The sequence below is a fragment of the Oncorhynchus mykiss genome, chromosome 20 (genome assembly GCF_057628025.1).
Source record: "Oncorhynchus mykiss isolate SJ-2025 chromosome 20, ASM5762802v1, whole genome shotgun sequence".
NCBI lineage: Eukaryota > Metazoa > Chordata > Actinopteri > Salmoniformes > Salmonidae > Oncorhynchus > Oncorhynchus mykiss.
Window position 1 is genome coordinate 33,833,173 of NC_143041.1, and position 21,120 is coordinate 33,854,292.

Here is a 21,120-nt window from a genome sequence, read left to right on the forward strand (position 1 = left end):
ATTTTATGAAAGTTAATATGTTGATATTTAATACGTTTATATTTTATTTAAGTTATACTGTATCTTGTCTCAGAATAGATACATCAAGTAATTATGTCATGTTTGAGAGGTAGACTATGGGTAGACACTGTAGGTTAATGACAGAAAAGACCATGACATCCCTGGGCCCTTGCAATCGTTATAATACTGACAGTTTACACGTGACGCGGAGCGATTACGGGGTAGGCGGGAATGGAGAGCATCTGGTGCGCTCGCGTCTGCACAATGCGCTCCAGCCACTATTTGGAATTTATTGCACAGGCTATCCTTTTGATGGATAGGGCAATGTTTGTTTCTTCCTCCATTCAAACGTACGCTGCATCAATCCACCGAGTCTGTTCCAACAGAAGGACGTAAATGGTTATCATCATCATCTTTGCTGCTCCTACTGTATGTGGTCCTTGGGATTTATTGCTTCAATTTGAAAAGTAGGATAATTCAATGATGTCGATATCGCTGTTGTTCCTGTTCTACCCGTATGTTTTGCTCTTCTTTGGCTTTGGCTGCGGGTACACTTCGAGCTTTGTGTGTCCGGGAATCTGCCGGTGTTCCGCCAACACCATTAGATGTAACAACATCACGGAGAAGTCCGTTCCAACGAGCGAAAGGGGTCCAAGACTGTAAGTGATTTATATTACATCTGAGCAGATTAATATTTTGTTGATGGACATGGTAACAATAATTTACATAATATTGGTGCGCATTTACACACTGGTCAAATCAATTGGAACCAGAGAGCATGCATGCAAATACAATGTTAAATGAGTTAACTTTTTTTAAATGAAAGATTAGTCATGTATGGTGGTGTTTTAAAAAGCACAAGTGCTCAATTCTATTATTACTTGCCTTGATAGACTACTATTGGTGTTACTTTCAGAAAATGTATCCTAAAATTGATCAATTACATAGGTCTACGGGGCGACAGGTAGCCCAATGGTTAGAGTGTTGGGCGAGTAACCGGTAGGTTTCTACATCGAATCACCGAGTTGACAAAGTAAAAATCTGTCGTTCTTCCCCTGAACAAGGGGAACTGTTCCCGGGCCGTCATCGTAAATAACCATTTGTTCTTAACGGACTTGCCTAGTTAAATATATATATATACGTTTCAATTGGGTACGCTGTGGATGCACAGGATGTTCCAAAGCCTTCTAAATCTACGAAAACGTGCTCTCTGCATTTGAAAAATCCCAGCAACATTGCTTTATACCCAAGAAGCTCTAGCTCCGGATACCTTCCTCCAGTCCTGAGAGGCTGACTACTCTAGCTACTGAATTGATATAATGCTCCGGATACCTTCCTCCAGTGTGTGTGTGTGTGTGTGTGTGTGTGTGTGTGTGTGTGGAGAGAGGTTCAAAGTTGTAAATTAGTTCAAAGCAAATCTCTCTCGGCAGAGTATAGTGGCCATCTCCTGCAGTCAAGTTTCCATTAAAGGGATAGCTCACTTTTCTGAAGTCTAGTTTAGGATTGCTACACGCTGCAAAATTGTGAGCCAGATGATTCTTGAAATTGTTAAATAACGAGTTAATGGATTTAAAAATGTTTCAGAGTACACAACAACACCCTATAGAGAAGTCGAAAATAAGCTGAACATCAAAAGTGAACTTTAACCCTTTAAAGCTGTCTGTCTGTAAGCCACATTTTGGCAGGCAGACAGTTTATAAAACCTCTATAAGTCTTCTAGATAATTTGCTGAGGTCATTTTTACACAGCAAATTCTCCAGTGTTAAATCAACACTGACAATGGTAAATGTAACATCTAGTTAGTGTAAAGCCTTTTTTTGCAAATTTCCTAGATGGCCTTGCCTGTCGAGTGAATTGTAAAGTTACCACCAATGACTGTCTTTGTTAGGGACAGTGACATAGTTGTTGCGTTCATAAATGTTCAGTCCTATGGCCTTCACCAAGTGAGATACTAAGCTAATATGTTAACAATAAAATGTAATTATTCAATACAATAACAAATATTTAATAAGGTATTTTGAGGGCTAAGTTTTACCCCAATACAGTGACCTGAAACTCGTGTTTTTCAGGCCTGCAAGTCACATTATGATGGCTTGCAAAGTGATGGGTAATTCTTATTGGAATCCAGCCAGAGTGGGGATATCCAACATTTTGGATATTTTTATTCCCCTGCAGCCTGCATTCAGAACGACTGCAGGTTTGGGAAACCTAAGACATGAGACTACCTAACATATCTAAACTTGAACAACCATTTCAGTAATGGGTGCAATAAGTCCAAGTAACAGATTGGATTAGTTTAGAAAAAAGAATGGAATTTATATTTAAGTAGCATAATATTAATCAATGTACATGCAAAAAAATAGATATTGAAACAAACAATTTAAAAAATCAACCTGCAGTATAGCCTTCTGGGAAATATGATAACGATGGGCGTGATTTTGGTTTAACACTGGTTATTAACCCCAACACTGGGGTTCTTTTGATCCAATATGTTTTCATTTAACACTTACATCATTCATTTATCACTAGTATGAAAATGTTAACTGAATCCTTTCCAGGCAGTCTTCGCAAATGACCATGTTGTATCTTTAAGAGGCTAAAGCCACAAAAGACCTAATGGAATGGCATGGTATCAGTTATCTGTTGTTGTATTTCAATCTAACATTTCTAGTGTTGATTCAGGAGAAAACTATGTTTTTTGTTCCCAAATCCCAATTAAATTTTATTGGTTACAAACACGTGTTTAGCAGATGTTATTGCGAGTGTAGCAAAATGATTGTGCTTCTAGCTCCGACAGTGAGGTAATATCTAACAAGTAATATCTAACAATTACACAACATATACCCAATACACACAAATCTAGTTAAGGAATGGAATTAAGAATATAAAAATATATGGACTAGCAATGTCAGAGTGGCATAGAATAAGATACAGCAGAATAGTATAGGATACAGTATATACATATGAGATGGGTAATGCAAGATCTGTAGACATTATTAAAGTGACTAGTGTTCCATTATTACACACCCTTGTGGAGCCCCAGTGTTGAGGATCAGTGAAGTGGAGGTGATGTTTCAAACCTGCACCACCCGGGGGCGGCCCGTCCGGATGTCCAGGACCCAGTTGCACAGGGTGGGGTTCAGTCCCAGGGTCTCGAGCTTAATGATGAGCTTGGAGGGTACTGTGGTGTTGAATACTGAGCTATAGTCTATGAACAACATTCTTACATATGTATTCCTCTTGTCCCGATGGGATAGGGCAGTGTGCAGTGTGATGGCGATTGCATTGTCTGTGGATCTATTGTGGTGGTAAGCAAATGTAGATTTTAATAGTTACAGTAGGTACAACATCTCCTATACACTTCCTGTTAAACTCTGTCACTGAATCAGATTGTATTTGTCAATGTTTTTCTCAGAAGATACCCGGAACATATCCAAGTCTGTCTGATCAAAACAATCTTGAAGCGTGGGTTCCGATTGGTCAGCCCAGCGTTGACTAGTCCTTAGCACTAGTACTTCCTGTTTGAGTTTCTGCCTATAGGAAGGGAGGAGCAAAATGAAGTCGTGGTTAGATTTGTCAAAAGGAGAGCGGGGGAGGGTCTTATAGGCATCCCTGAAGTTGGAGTAATAGTGGTCAAGTGTTTTGGCAGCGCAAGTACTGCAGTCGATATATTGGTAGAACTTCTGTATTGTTTTTCTTAAATTTGCTTTGTTAAAACCCCCAGCTACAATAAATGCAGCCTCAGGATATGTTGTTTACAGTCCAGTGGAGTTCTTTTCACGAGATGTCACAGGCCCTGCAAACAGAAATGACTTGTTAGGATGTCACCGGAACTTAAAAAAAAACAGTCACAGTGTTTTCAACTTACATATTTGACAGACTTCAACTATGTTTACTTACATAGTCATTATTATTCAACATGTCCTCACCTGGGATTTGAACTCACAACCGTTTGGTTCACGGCATTCTTCCTGCTATGCCACCATGTCTGTGTCTGTGACTGATTTCACCTGTATTCCTACACTTTGGACATCAAAGTAAACCTCAACTTTGTATAATACACAAACAAAATCTTTATCATAGTGATTCAGGAGTAACATTAAAGCAGGAAAATATACCCCACCAACATTAGACAACTATACAGGAAACCCTCAAACTGCTGAAATAAGTAAATTAAATTAATGATGCAAGAATAGCCAGAAAAAAGACACGCTCCTGAACTTTGGCGACTAGTAAGACTTTGTTTAACCTCCTGCTTTGGGCTGAATGTGTCAATGTGTAGTTCGTACATGCATAATCTACAAGCAGAATTACCATGTTACCTCAACTAGCCACAAAATCCCTAGTTTGAAAGTGACTGTTTTTCTGAAAGGTGTGATGCATCATTTTCCCAAAATGTTCACCCTCGTGAACCAGCCTCCTAGCAATTAGAGTTCAATCAATCAGCTTCAGCCCCTCGCCATTTGAGTGACAGCTACCAAGATATAACACACAGCAGAGTGAAAGAGAGAGCAATGACATGGTGCACATATCTGGACATATGTGACGTAGTACGCAATTGTCGGGGATCACTTTTGGCCCGAGTGCTGCTTTCAGAACTGCAGCAGGCATATAAGTGTACCCCTAACTCCAGAGGTTGTGATATCAAATCCCGCTATGGTCATACTGAAAAGTCAGTACTATGTCGTCATTGATTAAAGCTTTTTACACTATTTTAGCTGAACAGTTCAAAATCGCCATACCATTTACCATTTATCTAAAAAAAACATGCCATTTAATTATTTCCCTTGCAAAAAAAAAAACTTTTGCAATTTCACAATGTGAAATTATGTGAAAACAAAAGAGACACATGTGAGGTCAGATGTTCACATGTATTACATTTAGAGATCACATGTTAACATGTTTTCACTTCACATGTGGAATTGCAAGTTCACATGTGAAAATCAAAACATGTGAAAATCACATTTGCAGTTCCACATGTAAGAAACTAACATGTAAGAAACTAACTCTCACATGTGGAATTGCATTTTTACATATGGTAAATATTCAAATATGAAAATCGATTTCGCAGTTTTACATGTAAGAAACTTTCAAATATTGTAATATGTGTAGTTTCATGGTATCTCATGTTGAAATTTTGCATTCCCATGTTGTCACATTTATTTCACGATGTCAAATGTTTTCACATGTGTAGTTTCATGTTATCACATGTTTCTTTTTTTTTTTTACATGTTGTCACTTTATCACATTAACTTCACATGTGAAACACTTGTGATCACATATGAAATTAATTTGGTTTTCATGTCCCTGACATCACTTTCTCAAATTCTAAACAACTGTTGAGACCCCAACTGAGTTCTGAATAAAATAATATATACAACAATTTTGGGAAATTGATCCGCGGGCCTACAAAGGGGGGGTCGTCTGTTTATATCTTCCAAACCACAGTTACATTAAAGTGAACTAATCGGCCATTCCATTTGAGTGGCTCTGTCCTCCATTTCTTATTCTGGTGTCACGATGGGCCTCGTATGAGGTTACATTAGCTGGTGGTTACATTAGCTGGTGTTTGGACATCTGTAGGAGCTCGGCTTAATGAGGAGGCCTGTCAATGTGGCTTTTGTAAATCGAGAGATTGTCCAAACACTCTGACACACTAATTGTAACGATTGTCTGTGGTGGAAGAAGGTGAGGACCAAAGCGCAGCGTGGTAAGTGTTCATATTTTTTATAAAATAACTGAACACTGAACAAAACAATAAACGACAAACGAACAGTCCCGTAAGGTGAATGGAAAAAACACTAAACAGGAAATAATCACCCACAAAACACAGGTGGGAAAAGGCTACCTAAGTATGATTCTCAATCAGAGACAACGAATGACACCTGCCTCTGATTGAGAACCATACCAGGCCAAACACAAAAACACAACATAGAAAAAGGAACATAGACTACCCACCCCAACTCACGCCCTGACCAAACTAAAACAAAGACATAATAAAGGAACTAAGGTCAGAACGTGACAGTACCCCCCCGCCAATGGTGCGGACTCCGGCCGCAAAACCTGAACCTATAGGGGAGGGTCTGGGTGGGCGTCTGTCCGCAGTGGCGGCTCTGGCGCGGGACGTGGACCCCACTCCACCATAGTCTCGGCCCACTTAAGTGGCACCTTGGGAGCAGCGACCCTCGCCGCCGAGCTCTGGCAGCTCCTGACTGACGGGCGGGCCAGAGCCGCCTTTCACTCCTGTGCTGCCGGAATCGCCCTTCACTCCGGAGCTGCCTGAGTCTCCCGCCTGTCCGGTGCTGCCGGAATCTCCCGTCCATTCGGGACCCGCGGCAAGGGTCCCCAGTCCTATTCTTTGAGTTAATTTGGGAAATAGAAACTCAATAAAACAAATTTTCCCATGGTGCCCCAGGTTAATGAGTTAATAATTGCTTGATTCAGTTAGTCACGCAATTAGAAACCTTTAATCATTCGATGAGCAACAGTCGTCACATTAACTAATGCAACGTCTTGACACTTCTGTTCGACTAGATGATTAGCAGTCCCATATTGCATTAGATTTTACACTGTTCATACTAATGTCCGTTTGACTATAGATTAGAATTTATGGACAAAGACCTTAAAATAAATCCGATTTTTTATATAATTAGCTTTTTTAATATAAAACTTTGGAGTTATTGGAGATGTATGACCTTTACCTCCAGATCACATTTCTGCTGTCCTGCACGCATCACAAACAGATGGAATTCTTGGGATGATGGGAGGTGTTGGGTTTTCGACAGACATAGCATTTTCCTTGATGGCCAAAAAGCAGCATTTTGTCTCATCTGACCAGAGTACCTTCTTCCATATGTTTGGGGAGTCTCCCACATGCCTTTTGGCAAACACCAAACGTGTTTGCTCATTTTTCTCTTTAAGAAATTGCTTTTTTCTGGCCACTCTTCCTTAAAGCCCAGCTCTGGGGGCGTGTACGGCTTAAAGTGGTCCTATGGACAGATAATCTCTGCTGTGGAGCTTTGCAGCTCCTTCAGGGTCTCTTTGTTGCCTCTCTGATTAATGCCATCCTTGTCTGGTCTGTGAGTTTTGGTGGGCGGCCCTCTCTTGGCAGGTTTGTTGCGGTGCCATATTCTTTCCATTTTGTAATAATGGATTTAATGGTGCTCCGTGGGATGTTCGAAGTTTCTGATATTTTTTTATAACCCGACCCTGATCTGTACTTCTCCACAACTTGACCTGTAAGGAGAGCTCCTTGGTCTTCATGGTGCTGCTTGCTTGGTAGTGCCCCTTGCTTAGTGGTGTTGCAGACTCTGGGGACTTTCAGAACAGGAGTATTTCTACCTACTGAGATCATGTGACAGATCATGTGACACTTAGATTGCACACAGGTGGACTTTATTTAACTTATTATGTGACTTCTGAAGGTAATTGGTTGCACCAGATCTTATTTAGGGGCTTAATAGCAAAGGGGGTGAATACATATGCATGCATCACTTTTCTGTTTTTTATTTTTTGGAATTTTATGAAACAAGTCATTTTTTTCACTTCACCAATTTGTACTATTTTGTGTATGTCCATTACATGAAATCCAAATAAACATCCATTTAAATTACAGGTTGTAATGCTACAAAACAGTAAAAACGCCAAGGAGGATGAATACCTTTGCAAGGCACTGGATTTAGGGCTTGTTTTTGGTGTGTGTGTGTGTGTGTGTGTGTGTGTGTGTGTGTGTGTGTGTGTGTGTGTGTGTGTGTGTGTGTGTGTGTGTGTGTGTGTGTGTGTGTGTGTGTGTGTCTGTGTCTGTGTCTGTGTCTGTGTCTGTGTGTCTGTGTGTGTGCGCGTGTGCGCGTGCGACCTTGCTCGTGTGAATGTGTGTGTGTGCATATGCGTGTGTATGTGAGCGTGTGTGTTTACTGAAGAGGACAACAGATATGTGTGTGGCTGTGTGGAAGACCTTGAACAATGTGTTGTTACCAGGACAACTTCAGACAGGGAATTCTTTCAAGAACACACTTCCTTGACTATTAACAAAATGTCTTATTTGACTTAGTAAATGTAAACACATACTAATGTATTGAATTAACGTTTGGTTCCTTTTCGATGGTCTGTAAAATAGTTTAAAAGTACAATTTTATATAATATTGTCTTTCTGACTGTTCCCATACTTCTCAGCGTCCTGAAGCATCTGACTATGAGCACAATAGCCAGCCACACCTTTGATGGCCTGAGAAGAGTCCAGCATATGTGAGTATCAAATATCAATCTGGGGTTGATCCATATCAATTCAATTGCTTTTTGACCACACCCCTTTTGGTTATGAATTGTTCAAAATAACCAGTTTTTGCTTGGTGCGTCTTTTAGAGAAATCGGTCAAAGTGTTGCCTTGGAAACTATAGAGACCCTTGCATTCAACAATCTTCTCAACCTCAATGAAATGTGAGTGTGTTTCCCCCCCAGGGGTAGAACATGGATCCTCATAGCAGAGTTTAGTCTGCTTTCTTGTATGGGCTGATCTGTCTTCAAGATGGTGTTCTAGATTTGCAAGTGATGTATGTGACGTTTAGTAATATGTCAGCTTGGGTGACATACAGTATAACTAAAATGATTAAATGTCACTATTTTGACTTATCCTACTGAGACCATGTTTTGAATATGTTGCAAAGGGACTGGCTGAAATCAAGTGTGTTCTGTATGTCAGATGTGTGCTGTATGTGACCTCATATACATTTTTGTTTCGCAGCTTCATTAAGAACATACGGAGCCTGGTGCACATCGCTCGAAGGACGTTCAACAACCTTCCTAAGCTGCGTTATCTGTGAGAGGCCTTCTGAACTTTAAGAGATACCAGAGACCATACCGTACTATACTATGCCTGTGTCACAAATGGCACCCTATTCCTATTATAGTCCACTACTTTGTATTCCCTTTATAGTGAACTACTTTTGACCAGGACCAGGGCTCTGGTCAGAAGTAGCGCACTATAAAGGGAATAGGCTGCCATTTGGGATGCATCCTATCTCTCTTTGCATAGAGGGCTTGTTCCACTCTAGATAATGCTACCTGTCTGGTTTATTCATTCACATACTTTCTTATACTCTGCTACAATGTACATGTCGACACTTTGACCTCACAACAGTTCATTTCAGTTCAGTAAATCTTTATTGTTCCCAGTGTATACACTGTATGTATAAAACATTATGAACACCTGCTCTTTCCAGGACATCGACTGACCAGGTGAAACCAGGTGAAAGCTATGATCCCTTATTGATGTCACCTGCTAAGTCCCACTTCAATCAGTGTAGATGAAGGGGAGAAGACAGGTTAAAGAATGATTTTTAAGCCTTGAGACAATTGAGACAGGGATTGTGTACAGTATGTGTGCCATTCAGAGGGTGATTGGGCAAGACAAAAGATTTAAGTTCCTCTGAACAGAGTATGGTAGTAGGTGCCAGGCGCACTGGTTTGAGTGTGTCAAGAACTGCTGCTGGGTTTTTCATGCTTAACAGTTTCCCGTGTATATCAAGAATGGTCCACCACCCAAAGGACATCCAGCCAACTTGACACAACTGTGGGAAGCATTGGAGTCAACATGGACCAGCATCCATGTGGAACACTTTCGACACCTTGTAGTCAATGCCCCAGCAACTCAATATTAGAAAGATTTTCCTAATGTTTTGTACACTCAGTGTATATTGTACATACAAAACATAGAAACCATATGATACAACATACATAATGGATAGCAAGACCTCGGTAAGGTAGAGCAAATAGGTTATTATTGTGTTATGAAGTAATATAATACAGTCTTGTTATGCATTAACAGGAGTATATCCAACACTGGGATAACAGTGTTTCCTGACATGACTTCTATCCATTCTCTGGAACCTTGGAACCAAAATTTTGTCTTGTAAGTATGTGAAGAAAATAAGGGGTGCTCCAACAACATGAGAAGAGGTGCTGTCTTAAATCCTAGTGGAGTCCATAAGAGGTAGAGATGCCAAAACTCTCCATTAAGACTATTTTTTTATTCGAAATTCATTAAAAACACTGTGACTTTCATCAGACAGAGTCTTGTAAGTATGGGTCAGTGACGTTGAAGGACTTGTCGACACTGTTGAAAAGTAAATATAGGCCTAAACAGTATTATATCAACTTAATCAACTTAATGGGAGACCAGATGCTGCTGGAAGTGGTGTTGGAGGGCCAGTATGAGGCACTCTTTCCTCTGGTCTAAAAAATATCCCAATGCCCCAGGGCAGTGATTGACACTGCCCTGTGTAGGGTGCCGTCTTTCGGATGGGACGTTAAAGGGGGGGGGCCTGACTCTCTGAAGTCATTAAAGATCCCATGGCACTTATCGTAAGAGTAGGGGTGTTAACCCCGGTGTCCTGGCTAAATTCCCAATCTGGCCTTCAAACCATCACGGTCACCTAATAATCCCCAGTTTACAATTGGCTCATTCATCCCCCTCCTCTCCCCTGTAACTATTCCCCAGATTGTTGCTGTAAATGAGAACGTGTTCTCAGTCAACTTACCTGGTAAAATAACGGATAATTAAAACAATCTAAAATAATCAAAAATGTGTCTTACAGGGATATCTGTGACAACCTCTATCTTCTGTCAATACCAGTAAATGCTTTTGTTGGCATGACAACTGAATATACTGCTATGTAAGTACTGTGTTATTATAATGGCTAGACCTACTTTTTCCAATCCAAAGGAGAATATTGTCCTAAAAGCCTGAAGTGTGAAAATGATATTGCTATACTGAATGACATTTAAAGTCACTAACTCTCATTATTGCCTACTCAGGATCTGGGGTCTAGGCCTTAATGCCAATGGTGTTAACATTGTTTTCTCTCTATTCCAGGAACCTGTTCAACAATGGCATTAGAGAAATACAAGACTATGCCTTTAATGGGACCAAGATAAATAAATTGTAGTATTTCCTATACTTTTAACATTTCAACTTCTTTTTTTACAATGATAGCAAATGGCTAAATAAACCTGTATCAATAAACAATGCTATTTACTTTGTTTTATGTGTTCTCAGGGTTTTGAAGAATAACCGAAACCTCCGAGTGATCCATAGGGAAGCTTTTAAAGGAGCAGTGGGCCCTAGGATACTGTAAGCGACACGCTTTAAGACTATCAATATTTGGTCTTTATTCTATGTTTCCTTTATTTAGTCAGGTTATCACAAGACTATATGAAGTCATGGTAACCTTCCCACAGCTGCAGGGATCAACTACCCATACTAGAAAGGCATGCAGTACACACACTGTAAGTCACTTTAGAAGTCGAAAAATGCATGCACTAGCTCCATTGGAATTTGTACAGTACCAGTCAAAAGTTTGGACACACATACTCATTCAAGGGTTTTTCTTTATTTTTACTATTTTCTACATTGTAGAATAAAAACATCAAAACTATGAAATAGCACATATGGAATCATGTAGTAACCAAAAAAAGTGTTATATTTTATATTTGAGATTCTTCAAAGTAGCCACCCTTTGCCTTCATCCTAGCTGGAGGGGTGCTCTCATCTTATCTACCAACATAGACAGGGCTCTAACTCCTCTAGCTCCACAATGAAATAGGGTGCAGGCCAGGCAGCAGGCTGTTAGCCAGCCTGCCAGCATAGTGGAGTCTGCCACTAGCACAGTCAGTGTAGTCAGCTCAGCTATCCCCATTGAGACCGTGTCTGTGCCTCGACCTAGGTTGGGCAAAACTAAACATGGCGGTGTTCGCCTTAGCAATCTCACTAGGATAAAGGCCTCCTCCATTCCTGTCATTATTAAAAGAGATCATGATACCCCACATCTCAAAATAGGGCTACTTCATGTTAGATCCCTTACTTCAAAGGCAATTATAGTCAATGAACTAATCACTGATCATAATCTTGATGTGATTGGCCTGACTGAAACATGGCTTTTAAGCATGATGAATTTACTGTTAAATGAGGCCTCGCCTCCTGGCTACATTAATGACAATATCCCCCGTGCATCCCGCAAAGGCGGAGGTGTTGCTAACATTTAGGATAGCAAATTTCAATTTACAAAAAAAAAAATGACGTTTTCGTCTTTTGAGCTTCTAGTCATGAAATATATGCAGCCTACTCAATCACTTTTTATAGCTACTGTTTACACGCCTCCTTGGCCATATACAGCGTTTTTCATTGAGTTCCCTGAATTCCTATCGGACCTTGTAGTCATAGCAGATAATATTCAAATCTTTGGTGACTTTAATATTCACATGGAAAAGTCCACAGACCCACTCCAAAAGGCTTTCGGAACCATCATCAACTCAGTGGGTTTTGTCCAACATGTCTCTGGACCTACTCACTGTCACAGTCATACTCTGGACCTAGTTTTGTCCCATGGAATAAATGTTGTGGATCTTAATGTTTTTCCTCATAATCCTGGACTATCGGACCACCATTTTATTACGTTTGCAATTGCAACAAATAATCTGCTCAGACCCCAACCAAGGAACATCAAAAGTTGTGCTATAAATTCACAGACAACACAAAGATTCCTTGATGTCCTTCCAGACTCCCTCTGTCTACCCAAGGACGTCAGAGGACAAAAATCAGTTAACCACCTAACTGAGGAACTCAGTTTAACCTTGCGCAATACCCTAGATGCAGTTGCACCCCTAAAAACTAAAAACATTTCTCATAAGAAACTAGCTCCCTGGTATACAGAAAATACCCGAGCTCTGAAGCAAGCTTCCACAAAACTGGAAGTCTTCCGACTAGCTTGGAAAGACAGTACCGTGTAGTATCGAAGAGCCCTTACTGCTGCTCGATCATCCCATTTTTCCAACTTAATTGAGGAAAATAAGAACAATCCGAAATTCCTTTTTGATACTGTCGCAAAGCTAACTAAAAAGCAGCATTCCCCAAGAGGGGATGGCTTTCACTTCAGCAGTAATAAGTTCATTAACTTCTTTGAGGAAAAGATCATGATTACTAGAAAGAAATCTGCTCATTCCTTCAAAGCTCAGTTGTCCTGAGTCTGCACAACTCTACCAGGACCTAGGATCAAGAGAGACACTCAAGTGTTTTAGTACTATATCTCTTGACACAATGATGAAAATAATCATGGCCTCTAAACCTTCAAGCTGCATACTGGACCCTATTCCAACTAAACTACTGAAAGAGCTCCTTCCTGTGCTTGGCCCTCCTATGTTGAACATAATAAACGGCTGTAACGTTCTTCGTCGGGCGAAAGAGAGGAGGACCACAATGCAGTGTGATGATTATCCATTTTTATTGAATTCTATACAACGAACAAAAACAATAAACTGAAAAAATGAATTTTAGAAAAGGCTGTTGCGCAGCAACTCACTGCCTTCCTGAAGAAAAACAATGTACACAAAATGCTTCAGTCTGGTTTTAGACCCCATCATAGCACTGAGACTGCACTTGTGAAAGTGGTACATGACCTTTTAATGTCATCAGACCGAGGCTCTGCATCTGTCCTTGTGCTCCTAGACCTTAGTTCTGCTTTTGATACCATCGATCACCACATTCTTTTGGAGAGATTGGAAACCCAAATTGGTCTACACGGACAAGTTCTGGCTAGGTTTAGATCTTATCTGTCGGAAAGATATCAGTTTGTCTCTGTGAATGGTTTGTCCTCTGACAAATCAACTGTAAATGTTGGTGTTCCTCAAGGTTCCGTTTTAGGACCACTATTGTTTTCACTATATATTTTACCTCTTGGGGATGTCATTCGAAAACATAATGTTAACTTTCACTGCTATGCGGATGACACACAGCTGTACATTTCAATGAAACATGGTGAAGCCCCAAAATTGCCCTCGCTAGAAGCCTGTGTTTCAAACTTAAGGAAGTGGATGGCTGAGAACATTCTACATTTAAACTCGGACAAAACAGAGATGCTTCTTCTAGGTCCCAAGAAACAAAGAGATCTTCTGTTGAATCTGACAATGAATCTTAATGGTTGTACAGTCGTCTCAAATAAAACTGTGAAGGACCTCAGTGTTACTCTGGACCCTGATGTCTCTTTTGACGAACATATCAAGACTCTTTCAAGGACAGCTTTTTTCCATCTACGTAACATTGCAAAAATCAGAAACGTTCTGTCCAAAAATGATGCAGAAAAATGTATCCATGCTTTTGTTACTTCTAGGTTAGACTACTGCAATGCTCTACTTTCCGGCTACCCGGATAAAGCACTAAATAAACTTCAGGTAGTGCTAAATACGGCTGCTAGAATCCTGACTAGAACCAAAATATGTGATCATATTACTCCAGTGCTAGCCTCTCTACACTGGCTTCCTGTCAAAGCAAGGGCTGATTTCAAGGTTTTACTGCTAACCTACAAAGCATTACATGGGCTTGCTCCTACCTATCTCTCTGATTTGATCTTGCCGTACATACCTACACGTGCGCTACGGTCACAAGACGCAGGCCTCCTAATTGTCCCTAGAATTTCTAAGCAAACAGCTGGAGGCAGGGCTTTCTCCTATAGCGCTCCATTTTTATGGAATGGTCTGCCTACCCATGTGAGAGACACAAACTCGGTCTCAACCTTTAAGTATTTACTGAAGACTCATCTCTTCAGTGGGTCATATGATTGAGTGTGGTCTGGCCCAGGAGTGTGAAGGTGAACGGAAAGGCTCTGGAGCAACGAACCGCCCTTGCTGTCTCTGCCTGGCCGGTTCCCCTCTTTCCACTGGGATTCTCTGCCTCTAACCCTATTACAGGGGCTGAGTCACTGGCTTACTGGTGCTCTTTCATGCCGTCCCTAGGAGGGGTGCGTCACTTGAGTGGGTTGAGTCACTGATGTGATCTTCCTGTCTGGGTTGGCGCCCCCCCATGGGTTGTGCCGTGGCGGAGATCTTTGTGGGCTATACTCGGCCTTGTCTCAGGATGGTAAGTTGGTGGTTGAAGATATCCCTCTAGTGGTGGGGGCTGTGCTTTGGCAAAGTGGGTGGGGTTATATCCTTCCTGTTTGGCCCTGTCCAGGGGTATCATCGGATGGGTCCACAGTGTCTCCTGACCCCTCCTGTCTCAGCGTCCAGTATTTATGCTGCAGTAGTTTATGTGTCAGTTTGGGGTCAGGGTCAGGGTCAGTTTGTTATATCTGGAGTACTTCTCCTGTCCTATCTGGTGTCCTGTGTGAATTTAAATATGCTCTCTCTAATTCTCTCTTTCTCTCTTTCTTTCTCTCTCTCTGAGGACCTGAGCCCTAGGACCATGCCTCAGGACTACCTGGCATGCAGGACTACCTGTGCTGCTGCTCCAGTTTTAACTGTTCTGCCTGTGATTATTATTATTTGACCATGCTGGTCATTTATGAACATTTGAACATCTTGGCCATGTTCTGTTATAATCTCCACCCGGCACAGCCAGAAGAGGACTGGCCACCCCACATAGCCTGGTTCCTCTCTAGATTTCTTCCTAGTTTTTCCTAGCCACCGTGCTTCTACACCTGCATTGCTTTCTGTTTGGGGTTTTAGGCTGGGTTTCTGTACAGCACTTTGAGATATCAGCTGATGTACGAAGGGCTATATAAATAAATTTGATTTGATTTGATGACAGCTTTGCACACTCTTGGCATTCTCTCAACCAGCTTCACCTGGAATGCTTTTCCAACAGTCTTGAAGGAGTTCCCATGTATGCTGAGCACTTGTTGGCTGATTTTCCTTCACTCTGCGGTCCAACTCATCCCAAACCATCTCAATTGGGTTGAGGTCGGGTGATTGTGGATGCCAGGTCATCTGATGCAGCACCATTACTCTCACTCTTGGTCAAATAGCCCTTACACAGCCTGGAGGTGTGTTTGGTCATTGCCCTGTTGACAAACAAATGATAGTCCCACTAAGCGCTGTGTAAGGGCTATTCTACAATGTATAAAATAGTAAAAATAAAAACCCTTGAATGAGTAGGTGTGTCCAAACTTTTGACTGGTACTGTGATATCCTCAAAAACCTTTCTGAACCCTTTGCCATGTCTATAATTAGAGCTCTGATGAATGACTGAGTGAGTGAGTTCATTAGTGAGTGAGATAATTAATTAATAAAAACTTTATTATGATTGTGTTTTCACTGTATGTTTTCCAGAGATGTCTCGTCGACGGCGATAGAGACTTTGCCATCCCATGGCCTCAATTCTGTCGTGGAGCTGGTTGCCCGTACAGCCTACGGCCTAAAGAGACTACCCCCTTTCAGGGATCTGGGCAACCTGCAGAAGGCACACCTCACCTACAACAGCCACTGCTGTGCCTTACTCACCTGGGACACACACAGGTGGCATAATCCCATTCACCAGAAGAGGCTAGTGGGAGGAGCTATAGGAGGACAGGCTCATTGTAATGGCTGGAATGGAATGGTATCAAGCACATCAGACATATGAAACCACATGTTTGACCCTGTTCCATTTCAGCAAGCCATCCTCCTATAGCTTCTCCAACCAGCCTCTTCTGATTCACACCAGGGGCAAGTGTCAAAGGCAGGATTTGAACCTGGGTCTCCCACAGGAGAAACCAGTGTCTTGACGTTAGAACAAGAGGAAACTTGCTTTAGGGCTGACGGACAGGGATTTCCTATTTTCGAGGGATATAACTAGTAATTAAGTGGGCTATTCCTAGTAGAAGTTTGGAATTAATGAGACAATGGTCTTCAATGCCCTTCAAATGAATCCCATGAATTGTTTACAGGATGCAGCTGGAATCAGTCTCTAGGTCATGGGTTAAAGATAATGTAATCTCGGAACCCAAAACCAAGTAGTGTTTGCTGGCCAGCTAGCAGTCTATCACAAGAGACTAAATATATTGTATCTCATTTTAGGTTGGGGGCCGGGGTGCATGTTCGATGCGTGCCCGTTTGGTTATCCGGCCCTGTGTGTGTGTGTGTGTGTGTGTGTGTGTGTGTGTGTGTGTGTGTGTGTGTGTGTGTGTGTGTGTGTGTGTGTGTGTGTGTGTGTGTGTGTCGCAGCTCTCATGCCAGTCTCTCCTTATTGCTGTTAACCAAATCAAATATTCATGTCCTAATATAAGTGATACTCTACCACTGCTTTGTGATTATGTCTTGAGAATCAAAAACATATGTCTCTCCGACTGACTGTTTCCCCAAAGCATATCAGTACAAGATCAAAGCATGACTGCGTTGCAGTTCCTCTGGAGACAGGCAGCAAGAGGTTGGGGGCCCACAGATAGCATATGATAGCAAAATGTGTAGAATTGCAGGACATTTGCTTTAAAACTGCAACATGTTCCCTCAGCCTCATGGCAAAATTTGTAGAATAGCAGGAAATTCGCTTTAAAACTGCAATATTGTATAATAACATTGTAAAACTGCCAATTTTTCTCTCTGCACCATGGCAACATGTGTTGAAATGAAAGAGGTCGGTGCCCAGGGTCCCAAATGTGGTAGTTGGCTCTACACACACACACACACACATATACAGCTGTATTTTCATGAAGTGTAAGGACTTTTTGGAGTGTAACATTTTTGGAGCATTAAAAATTATATTTTCCCTAATCCTAACCCTAATACTTAACCTAACCCTAACATTATACCCAAAACCCCTTTCACTAAGCCTAACCCTAACCCCTCTCTCTCCCCTAGGGATTCTCCAATCAATGCAGCACAACATAATGGATCTAGGCCTACGTATTGTGATGACAGTCCGTCTGAAAAGTGAGTTTATTTTTCTTCTTCCTTTACTACTGCAGTAGTTTAAATGTTCAGTGCAGCCATTTTTATCTCAATATCAAATCATTTCTGGTTAACAATTTTGCGACTTATTGTGATTGTTTTAAATTACAATGGTAAAAAATAATCAAAAATAGCTTTTTAGTAAAGGGCAATTTCTCAAGCAAGAATTTTGAGTGGGGAGGGGAAAACTGAAAATGTGCTGTTATTGGCAGAGAGGTTTGGAACTCTCTTTCTTATTGATTTATTAACTAATGTACCGCATGGTGATGTCACCATGAAGGCCAAAACTCCATCCCACCAAAAACAGCTCTTACACTAAAAGGGCGTTATCATAATTTTCACAATTTCATATTATTATTCCAACCTCATAGTGTGGAAATATATATTAAACACAGGAAAATCACGTTTTTGACTGCACTGGGCCTTTAAAAACTAAAGTTCCCCAAATAATTATTCATTACATCATGTAATTGCTAAGTTCGTAGATTCATCCGTTTTGACTAAGAGACATCTTCAGTGAAGGTGCCTTAATTGCCTAATTCCTAATTTGAGTAATTAATCATCTATTGGATCCCATTTAAACTATCTGATTAGAAATGCCACTACTTGTCTGAACTAAAGTGAACTGTTTTTGACCTTTCATCTCTCCACTTTTGAACTATGGGAACAGGTTTTTCTATCATTGTAGCCTCATATTACCAGACTAATTCATGTAAGTCCACAAGATCCGTCTAGCTCGCGACACTAAATGCATTGATCTTCGGGGAAAAATAAATGTCAATATAATTATACAGTCATAAAACTTTAGTGACCATTGACCTACTCTTTACAGCTCTCGCTTCCTGTACCACCAGGTTTCCAGCTGGTATGGTGGACTCATCCGACACATCCCTACTGGTGGAAATACATGGAACAAACGAAGATGTCGAAGATGAGTCCTACGGAGGTGTGGATTTCCAGTATCCAGAACTAGGGTTAAACTGTCAGACCAGACCAACCCTCCAGTGTACACCAGAGGCTGACGCCTTTAACCCGTGTGAAGACATAGCAGGTAGAATCAATAATTGCTGCCCTCAACTCAGCTTAGTCCCTTAGGAAAAGTATTTGAATGCAGGGTTAAAAAGACAAACTGGGAAAACCCTCATTCACACTAATAGTCTTTAGACGTTTTAATGTTATTTCAAGCAGTCAAGAGGTCAAACTAATGGACATGTTTTGGTAACAGCCTTTTACTGAAAGAACAGAAGGCCTAGGCATGATGCACAAACATTCAGAGATTACTTTGTCGTACGGTCTCCTTTCCACTGTTATTTTACTGTTTTACGATCTTTATTTCTTAATAATAATAAAATAAAAATGGTATCTAATGTTGTTGCGCACCATTAAATGTATTTTCTGTAAGAAATGTGTTATATAAATGAAGTTTAATTGAGTTTGACTGCTTTTCCTTTGTTCACTCCAGGTTTCAGTTTTCTCAGAGTCGCCATCTGGTTCATCAACATCCTGGCGATCATTGGCAACCTGACAGTCCTCCTCATCTTCTTCACCAGTCGCTGTAAACTCACCGTGCCACGCTTCCTCATGTGTCACCTGGCCTTCGCTGACTTCTGCATCGGCGTCTACCTCCTTATGATCGCCGCGGTCGACCTCCACACCCGAGGCCACTACAGTGAGCACGCCATCGATTGGCAGACGGGAGCAGGTTGTAGTGCGGCGGGCTTCCTGTCTGTGTTCGGTGGGGAGCTGTCGGTGTACACGTTGTCGACTATCACTCTGGAGCGCTGGCATACGATAACTCATGCCTTGCAGCTGGAGAAGAGGCTAGGCCTGGCGCAGGCTGCTGGCATCATGGCTGGAGGGTGGTTGATCTGTCTGGGGATGGCCATGCTCCCCCTGGTGGGGGTCAGCAGCTACAGCAGGGTATATAATACACTGTACTATTAAAAAAAAACAGAACAATGGACGGCAGAGTATACCTAGTGCTTCTGAACAGAATAGTGGCTGACATTTTCTGTTCATTTTTCAATGATTCTACATGTTGAATCCACGCAAATAGTCACCACTAGTCTGCACCCAGCAGCTGGTTGCTATAACACACTACAGCGACAGAACACAATGACCGCCCATCGTTCTGTGTGTGCTTTACATTATTTTCCCAGAAGAGAAGATTGGTTAGGACACACTTTTTCATTACTGCTGTATATTAAATAACACAAGAAATATTTTCCAGGTGAGCATGTGCCTTCCCATGGATGTGAAGACTCCTCTGGCCCAGGCTTTCATCCTCCTGCTCCTCCTCTTCAACGTGGGGGCGTTCCTGGTGGTCTGCGTCTGCTACGTCCTCATCTACCTGGCAGTACGGAACCCCCAGTTCCCCAGCCGCAGTGCAGACGCCAAGATCGCTAAGCGCATGGCTGTTCTCATCTTCACCGATCTCCTCTGCATGGCACCCATCTCGTTCTTCGCTATATCTGCAGCCTTTAAGGTTCCGCTCATCACTGTCACCAACTCCAAGATACTCCTGGTGTTGTTCTTTCCTATCAATTCCTGTGCCAACCCTTTCCTCTATGCCATCTTTACTAAGGCTTTCAGGAAAGATGTCTATCTGTTACTGAGTAACATGGGCTGCTGCGAGAATAAAGCTAATATGTACAGGATGAAGGCCTATTGCTCTGAGAATTTGGTGAAGAGTAGTTCTGGGAACAAGGGGACTCTGATTTGTACAACACTAAGGATGGACCCTCTGCCATTGCAGAGCCAACAGACGAAAGACGATGGAGATTTGGGGACAATCTGAAATGGCACCCTATACCTGAAATACATTTTTTCAAAGAGGATGAAGAATAGACTAAGCTTTTTATTTTGTTCTATTCATTATCATCAACAGTAGCAACAAGTGACCTTACAGTATTTTGTAGTGCAATTCACTGGTTACTACAGTCTTACTGGGGGGGGTTATTGTTCAGATGGGACTTTTCTTTCACTTTTTCCTTTAACTGGCTCCTACAGTAGAACCAGGATTGTCTGCAATTTACTGTAAAACGGTAAACAATTTTGAACATTTGAACTCCCATGTAATTCTCATATGGCTAAATGTGTCATTCAACCAAATTGTATTTAAATAAAACAACATTTTCTGTTGGCATCCCAGACTTGCTTGGTGAATCAATGCTACACTATGTACATGTTTTGTAACAGAATAACTATTCAAATATAAAAATGTATTTATTTATTTTACAGTCATGTGGAATATCTTCAAGCAGAGGCTGTCTGTAGACCATTAGAATGAGACCAGTGTCCACAGGCAGTGGTGTCGTGTCTTTGGCTATGCCGGATTAAGTGATATGACATGCTATTCTATAAAATCCTTTCTCCGTAATTAATATTACCTGATTGAGCTAATCATGTAAATGTAATTAACTAGAGAGT

At 41.4% G+C, this 21,120-nt stretch overlaps 1 protein-coding gene across 2 annotated transcripts; it reads left to right on the forward strand.

Moving 5' to 3' along the window:
- The first annotated feature begins 299 nt into the window (after positions 1-299).
- On the forward strand, positions 300-20,836 carry lhcgr (luteinizing hormone/choriogonadotropin receptor). Of its 2 annotated transcripts, NM_001124326.1 has the most exon segments (13): positions 300-659; positions 8,173-8,244; positions 8,362-8,436; positions 8,741-8,815; positions 9,824-9,907; positions 10,593-10,670; positions 10,871-10,939; positions 11,054-11,128; positions 16,096-16,281; positions 17,602-17,673; positions 18,546-18,742; positions 19,154-19,611; positions 19,922-20,836. In NM_001124326.1, coding segments are annotated over 13 exon segments (2,184 nt in total). In that variant the 5' UTR covers positions 300-483; the 3' UTR covers positions 20,489-20,836.
- The last annotated feature ends 284 nt before the right edge of the window (positions 20,837-21,120 follow it).

Excerpts from the sequence above, each read along its gene's own strand:
- lhcgr (XM_090211851.1), top strand. The coding sequence starts at position 17,616 with ATGCAGCACAACATAATGGATCTAGGCCTACGTATTGTGATGACAGTC. Across the intron at positions 18,743-19,153 it reads CCCGTGTGAAGACATAGCAG|GTTTCAGTTTTCTCAGAGTC; the intron begins GTAGAATCAATA and ends TGTTCACTCCAG. Across the intron at positions 19,612-19,921 it reads GGGTCAGCAGCTACAGCAGG|GTGAGCATGTGCCTTCCCAT; the intron begins GTATATAATACA and ends AATATTTTCCAG.